The 7962-nt window shown below is 37.7% G+C and overlaps 1 protein-coding gene, 1 non-coding gene and 1 pseudogene across 2 annotated transcripts; 1 reads left to right on the top strand and 2 right to left on the bottom strand.

Annotated features, from left to right (window-relative positions):
• Positions 1-1248: 1248 nt before the first annotated feature.
• Positions 1249-2529, bottom strand: LOC148879488 (ABC transporter G family member 22-like; annotated as a pseudogene).
• Positions 2530-3370: 841 nt separating this feature from the next.
• On the bottom strand, positions 3371-3452 carry TRNAS-GCU (transfer RNA serine (anticodon GCU)). Its single transcript has one exon. It is a non-coding gene; the product is annotated as a tRNA-Ser (tRNA).
• A 407-nt stretch (positions 3453-3859) lies between these two features.
• LOC148879486 (mitochondrial pyruvate carrier 1-like) lies at positions 3860-7761 on the top strand. The gene is made up of 6 exons (XM_088974544.1): positions 3860-4005; positions 4511-4550; positions 6004-6118; positions 6566-6641; positions 6727-6862; positions 7377-7761. Exons 3-6 carry the CDS (start codon positions 6029-6031, stop codon positions 7411-7413), a joined length of 339 nt encoding a protein of 112 aa, XP_088830670.1. The 5' UTR covers positions 3860-4005; positions 4511-4550; positions 6004-6028; the 3' UTR covers positions 7414-7761.
• The last annotated feature ends 201 nt before the right edge of the window (positions 7762-7962 follow it).

Below are 7962 nucleotides of genomic sequence, written 5' to 3'. Positions count from 1 at the left end.
TCTTGAATTCAGATTGGATTCCACTAAAGGAGCATATGCAGCAAAGTGGGCTAAATGGGAGAAGAAATTATGGGAAGTCCTATTTGAGAATGCAGATTATTTGAATTCTGTTAGGTTGTGTCTGTTGAATAATTTGATATTCACTTTAAACACTGCCCTTTTTCTGTTTCACTAATCTGAATTTGCTAATCTTCATTTGATTTTATCTCATTTTATCTTTATAAAAAATAAAGATATGTTACCATCTATAGTTTGGGATAAGGCTTATATGTTGATATTGATGATAGTTTTTCCAGCTTTCTATGTTAATATTCACATGGACTGTCTTGAGTAAGTTATGGTTCTAGTTTAGTTTCTCATCTGGAGAATCCAGGATCCATTGTTATCTACTGTATTTTTTTTTCAATGACTTAAGCTTGAAATGCTTCATTTCAAGACCCCTGGAAATTCTGATTGATTAAACAGTTAATTAATTATGTATATATGTAAATGTGCATAAATTTATATCAAAGATTAAAAATATTTTGCTTATTTACATATCAGAACAAAAATAAAGAATTAGACAAGGAATATAGTTTCAGTGAGGTAAGGACCTTGGGTGCTGATTTCAAGGCACCTGGTCTCAGGCTAAATGAGGTTACCCAGGAGTGCCACCTTGGTGTCTCAGCTGCTGTAGGGCTTTAATATCTAAATGATATATGACAACTTTGGGGATCAATCTCTAGTAGAAACTCGGAAAGAACAAAAAGAAATACAAAATATGGAATTAAAGGGATACATAGAGTCACACCTCTCTTCCATACTTTTTTTTGGGTTTTATGTATACTGATTTCCCTAATCTAAACACAATCGAATAGTTTTTAGTCGTACCTGTAAATGGAATTAATTCAAAAAGAAGTAAAGTTGCCAAAAATCTCTCATAAAAATAATTCTTTGACATATCCAAGATTGACATGAACTTATGGAAAGAAACAAATTCTAAAGCTAATGATTACAAACATGAGTTCTAAAATAACATGACTCTTTAACTTAAAAACACAAATAGAAACCATAACAGGACTCTTTGAACAGTAGACATTTTCTTCAAAAATAAAAAATAAAACAAAACAGACTGGACCACTTCCATCAACTCGGTAACTTTCTCAATTGATATGCGAAAAAATGCAATGTTTTTATTCCTTGGCAAATTACTGAATTACCTACCTACTTAAATGACCCTAAAGTCAATTGAAGTGGTTTATATCTCTGTTAAATTACTGAATTACTGAATTGTGGAAATGTGAAGATGGTTGTGAATACAGGAAAGAATCCCTATAATACAGAAATGAAGAACAACAGCCCTGCCTGCAAACCTTCTTGGTTGTTATTGACCAAACAACTTTGAAACAGTAGCATATAGTGTAGAACAGGACTAGGAAGATACTTTTAGTATATACTTCATTGATCTTGCAACCTTTTGGGAGATAAGGCATCAGAATGCCACCAAATGAGTCCTATTATTATCGCAGTGGATACAACTTGAGTGACTCGTAAACAGCTTAAATATTCATGGCGCCTCTCTTTCAAACCTCTCCTGAAAATAATTGAATACTGCTCCCACCAGGATGCTCCCCAATCTCTTGAATGTGACCCTCTCTGTATCTCTGACTCACTATCAACCATCATAGGTTTTAGAAGCTTCTGCTTCTCTATGTTTGAAATCCTTATTTCATAAGCACCTACAAGATACTGCAGAGAAGGCAAAATGTGGATATATTTGAAGGAATTCCATGAAAAAGTAAAAGAATCAAATAAGCAGACATAAGATTAGCCTTATGATCAATTTATAACCTCTTGGACTTTCACAGGGGATGGCCTTCCATCTTATTTTTTAGGAAATTGCCTTCCAAGTAAGATTTTATCCTCCAGAACAATGGGATTGATTTGTCATTTATGTTCCCATTTGCAAGACCAATTAAGAACTTCACTAAATTCATAGCTATCAGAGGAGAGCAACCAATTGAAGATAAATATAGCATAGCTTCAGAGGCTTTTCCGAAGTACAAAGAATTGCCTTTGCTCAAGAGAATCAACTTGTCAAACTTGTTGAATAGTCTACTTGATAGCTGATGAATTGTACTCACTATCATTTGAACTATTCTAAGAGTTGTAGTTGAGTCTAGACCAAAGGTTGGTTCATCTAGGAAAAGAAATGATGGGTTGAGCAGGATTTCATTGCCGATGCTCCGACCATGATGCTCGGATTATCATCTCCAAGGATGAAAGGATTAGCTTTCAATTACTACATTAACAAAGGAACTCTGGTAAGTAAGCACTTTACTTTAAGGATTAGCTCTCATTACGTTTTATACCAAAAGACCAAACGGTGTACCTAGCCTTTAAGAAAACGGGGGTCTACCCACTCGGCTGCTCCAACACCTTCTTGGCTTTGGTGAGACGGTATCCAATTTCACCCACGGAGATGTTGAGGACTAATTTTTGAACTTTGATCTCCCGCATTGGGTTCGAGAGCTTCTTCTCTGAAGTCATTGCTCTCCGCATATGAGGTTATAAAGGCAATCGAGTAGGTTGATCATTTACGGAGGGAAGTAGGGGGAGGGTGACATTTAATGGCGAATGTTGACGTCTTTCTTATCTTTAAATGATTTTCTGTTATGAAATGTGATTTTAAATGTTGTTTTTGAAACTGGTTACTGCGATGATTGCCCCCCACAACATCCCACAACACATCCCCGTCGTGTATTGTGAACATCTCCTGATAATGATATCACATTGGGAGATGTTCCCAATACACGGCTTGAATGTGTTGTGGGACATTGTGGGGGGCTGATTTGCTCTCGTCGCATTCACCGAAATAGAAAGTCGATTGTTAATTGGTCCATCTCATCCGATATGATATGGAAAACATTCTTTTTCCATGTCATAGATTTTCCCTTCAGAATTAGAGTGGGGCTTTGCCATGGTGTTCAGCCCTCCCATGTTACCGGAATCTGACTCCTCCCGCATCAACTCCTCCGAAGTCCGAACACATTCATCCATTCCTTACACGATTTAGCCATTAAGGTCATGGTTTTTAAAAACGAATCGACCGAACCAGTTAGAGGTCCTGTTACTGTTCAAACGATTAACTGGCTGATTCAGCAATTTGCTGACCAAAATCATCGATTTTAGGGGAAAAAACGGTTTTGGAGAAAAATAGAACCGGTCACCGGTTTTAAAAACAGTGACCAAGATCATGTTAAGAAATGCAGAGGTGGCCGCCGGTTGGTAATTCGATGTCGGCAGATGTTTTACGGAAACCTCAATCATCCATATAGATTAGACGAGCATTTCATCATAAAGGATATGGGTGTTATATGAAAAGATCGCACGTCGCCTGAGAGATTCGAACTCTCGCGGGGAAACCCCATGTACTTAGCAGGCACACGCCTTAACCACTCGGCCAAAGCGACAATTAATTATTGCAGAATAAATTAATTAATAAGTATGGTTTACGGCTTTAGCCCGTTTGTTTAACCGTAGATTGGCATATCAGACGAGAGTGTAAATGAGAATAGTCCCATTACAATGAGCGGGTGTAGATTCGAATCTGATGACGGAGAACGGGAGCAGACCTTGCATAGTAAGCCCGTTTGTTTAACCATAGATTGGCATATCAGACGAGAGTGTAAACGAGAACAGTCCCATTACAATGAGCGGGTGTAGATTCGAATCTGATGACGGAGAACGGGAGCAGACCTTGCATAGTATTAGGGCAGGGCCGTCAGATTCAGATCTGATCTCAATATTGTTTGTACAGTCACCAAACAAGGCGGCCCCACAACTTCCTGTTCTTCTACAGTTGTACCTACTCAACTCTGTGCGTCTCTTTCTTTTGACCCATTGTTTTCGGAGCTCGGATCTCTTCGTGGAAAGGTCGAAGGCGAGCTTTGATTCTGACTTACTCTTCTTGTCTCTGCTTTTAGAAGAAACTGTAAACGCTTGCTTCTTTGGCTTCTTTCACGGGTCAGTCAATAGTTACCCTCTTCTTTCTCCTCCTAACAGGACTCTTTTAGACATAGTTTCGCCATTAGATGAATAGAGATGACTTGGGTATTGTTTGATCTATGACTTGGGTATTCTTTCACGGGTCAGACTAAAGATTGATTGTCTGCATGCTTAGTTAATTTTTTCTTTTAACTCATTTTCACGTCGTTTTAAGTAGCTCTAATGGATAGAACAGTTCAGATAGCTGACCTTTTGTGCTTTTGATTTGGTGTACTAGCAAGCTTTACAGTATACACATCTTGTTCCTAGCAGATCCTGAGTAGAGATCTGTATTATGTTTTTGGGTCTGTGGGGCAGCACGCTATCCAGTTGATCGACGGCCTTAGACCCACCCAATTTTTTATTGTTCTTAGCTTTTCTTCTGTATTTAGTCTCTAAGCATTTTTCTTGTGATATAATATTTCCACAGTTTTTACTTCTAAAGTTTATCCATTAAGATCTGCCCTTACATGCTTTCACACAGGAGTGATTAGCTCAGAAAACTTTGGAGGGCCAGAAACAGTGTAAGAGCCTTCTCTTTGTCGTAGATGGCTTAGTTTTATATGCTTGTTTAATGTTTCCTAATGCTTATCCAAATGATGTTTGGTATTTTCACTTTATTGTTATAAAGAGATATCATCTGTAATTCCAACTTGCTTTATGAGTGGTGGCCCCTCTTCTATGATTAATTATTTGCCTCCACTATTCAATATCCATCATCATTATCTAAGCCTTGTCCCAACTATATGGGATCGGCTACATAAATCCCGTTTTACCATTCCCTGTTTAATGTCATACTCATATCTAAATTATGAGCCCTCAAATAATTTTTTATGACTTCAACCCATGCCCTTTTTGGGTTATATCTTTTGTGTAAGCACATCAATCATGTTAAATGAAAAGTTAGTTACCATTTGGAATTATGAAATTTTACAAGCATCAACAAGGTTGGTTAAGCTCCTAAGAAAATCTGTGGTGTAAAAGATGATCATCCATCTAGCATACTGGAAGAAGCCAAAATGTCTGCTAATTTGTGTTGTGAATTCAAAAATAAGCATTCGATTCATATGGGCCACCCTCAGAAACAATTGATACCAAACTTGCTGCATCACTTGGGGTGAATGACAATCAGCTTAAACCATTATCCTGAAATATGGATGAGGAATCCTTCTGAAGGGGGATGAATGGGATATTCTATTGGCCTGGAGAAAATAATGCAAAGCTGGATTCCACACGACAATGGGACCATTCTTGAACTAGAAAACAAGAGATAATAAATGTCAAAAGCAATTTGGCCAACTGGTCACCCTCTTCAATTTCTCTCATATTATGGATAGTTGATTCAAGGTGTGGGAAGTGGTTAGTTTGGCCAACTTATCAATCTTATTTGCACCCCTATCTGTACACTCTTTTTACTAAAACTGCATGTCTATTAGCCCAACTTATCTTAAAATCTTTTGATCCTAAACATTTCTTTGTTGTTCTAGCTTTGCATTCTGGCTAAACTTTAGTCTTATCTTCAAAATTTTATTGTTACTGGATTAATAGAGAAGTACCACAAGGCTACTAATACCTCTATAACTAGTAGAAAGGTTTTGCCAAGTTGAAATGCTAAGCATTTCTTGTCTGCTGTTATGCTGATTCAGATTTCAGAATAGAGGGAAACATGTAGTTGTGGTTGGCTAAGATTTTCTTTAACCTCCTTGTCATTGCAATAATTCATTAATTTATTGAATATAAGAAACAACATGGTAGTTAGTAAATTCAATTAACTATTCCCTGTTTGGTCTGCCTTTGCAATTCTTATTTGATCTGGTTTTAATTGAAATTATCATGATAAAGTTGAGGTTATAGAACTTTCATGTTTCTAGCTTTGCAGTCCTGGTCAGTTATCATTTCTTTCCTTTGAAGGCGTTATTTACACCAATTATCTTCTGCTTTTAACCATCTGGTGTTGTAACTAAAACCATTTTACAGGTACCTAACTGGCATTAGTTTTTGAATGGCCTTCCAAGCTTTCTGGAACAGTCCTGTTGGTCCCAAAACAACTCATTTTTGGGGCCCTGTTGCAAACTGGGGGTTTGTCACTGCTGTATGTTCCAATACCTTTCCTTTTTGTTATAATATAGGTGTATTTGGATTGCACGATTGTTAATAAATATGTATACTTGATTGTAAAATTAATAAAACTGGTCTAGCCTGGAAAACTGGGAACAAAGTCTTTGGGTTGGTTTGATGTAGGGAAAAAATGCACAAGAAACTTAATAGAAAAACAGATGGATCAGCTTGTTTTATGCCAAGCTGGAAGGTTAGGATGCCTTGCCAGGTATTGGCCCAGAAAATACAGGCCCATAATAATAACGACAACGATGACGACAAATTGGTTTGAGATTTGAGGGAGAGTCCCTCTGTAAAAGAGGTTGGGGTGGGGAGCAAAAAGATAGATGACAGTTGGGCTAATAGAGTTGCATGGTGATTGTAGACTACCACTGTCTAGATCCTAATATGGACAGTTTTTTAAGTCTATTCATCTGTGAAGAGTCTAGGACCCATAATCTTCCACATGGTACCATTGTTTTGGGTTATCAGGGTCGAATCTGGTAACATGACTGCAGGTTAGAACTTAAATTGCCAGTATAAAGCATCTATTTACCTTTTCATATATTAACAGCTAATCTCATCCTCTATTTGGTACTGCAGCAATGTGTATCTGCTCAGGGTTGTTAATGAGGTTTGCTTGGATGGTGCAGCCACGAAATTATCTACTCCTAGCATGCCATGCCTCCAATGAGATAGTGCAGCTCTATCAACTCTCACGTTTGGCAAAGTCTCAAGGGTAAGAAACCAAAGATGTTTTCTGGATACAATATAATTACTTTTTGGTATGACTTTGTTTAGTCTGTTATTCCATGCATTGCATAAAGGGAAAGAATGCCAAAAACAGGAATTGAGGCAGGCATCTGGTAAGTGGTAACATTCCAGTGCAACAGTTTGGTGTCCTGGGAACAGAGAAAAACTTAAATTTCTACTATCAAGAACACCAGAAACTTTCTGTTAAAACTTGGAGAAAATGCCTCCCAAATTTTATAATGGTGATTAGTATTAAAAAGAATACCATGGTGCTGTTGTTACCTCTGACAATCAATTTGGACAGATTAGCTGATGAAAAGCCCTCTGCATGGTTTGTGGCCTGGAAATTGTACATGGAAAATCCTGCTTGTCCTTTCAGAGATCCTTCTACATTCTTCAGCCAGTTATTTTATTGGGCATGTGGAAGCAAATATTGAAGTTACATAAATATGCAGAATTGTGACAGGTTAATGAAATTATTTAAACTGCTTCTGTGACAGGTATTTGGACCAGAAGAAAGAGGAAGTCGAACGATAGTAACTTTCAGATGTGTTGTCCTTGATGTTAGTTTTGACCAGACGTTATGCCCCTTTGTGTAAATTATCCAATAAGTTGTTCGAATTTAATCCCTGTATCTCTAGATACCAGAAGATGGGTGAACGTGAGTTTATTTTCATTTGTGTGCATCATTGATGCAACTGCAGACTCAAAGAAATACTGTACGAGAAGAATAAGGGTGGACTGGAAGACAAAAGATGGTAGAAGTAGAACAAACGAGAGCCAAAGAGGATGTGTGAATGAGAGAGAGAGAGAGAGAGAGAGGTGGCATTTGTTGTGCAAGCATTAACTTAGAAAAGCGTGTGGTGTGATTGTTCTTCGTCAAAATCTCTGTTAGACTTCTTTGTGTTGTCTTGAAGATTGTTCTACCTCTCAGAAAACACTCCTATGTCTGTCCCAACAGGCCACTGCAGCCCATGAATCAGGTATCATTTTTGGTATCATTTTTGGAAAGATGTTTCCAATGTGCGGCTGCAGTGGCCTGTTGGAAGCATGTTGTTGGTAGCAAATCTAAACTTCTATTTGAAG

This window comes from Nelumbo lutea, chromosome 1 (assembly GCF_056320005.1).
Source record: "Nelumbo lutea isolate HS-2025 chromosome 1, American lotus-T2T, whole genome shotgun sequence".
NCBI lineage: Eukaryota > Viridiplantae > Streptophyta > Magnoliopsida > Proteales > Nelumbonaceae > Nelumbo > Nelumbo lutea.
The sequence above is the reverse complement of the archived record's forward strand: the minus strand, read 5'-3'. Positions and strand labels throughout refer to the sequence as shown.

Coding starts and splice junctions, on each gene's coding strand:
- LOC148879486 (XM_088974544.1), top strand. CDS start 6,029: ATGGCCTTCCAAGCTTTCTGGAACAGTCCTGTTGGTCCCAAAACAACT. Junction 6,119..6,565: donor ACTGGGGGTTTGTCACTGCT/GTATGTTCCAAT, acceptor TCATCTGTGAAG/AGTCTAGGACCCATAATCTT. Junction 6,642..6,726: donor ATCTGGTAACATGACTGCAG/GTTAGAACTTAA, acceptor TTGGTACTGCAG/CAATGTGTATCTGCTCAGGG.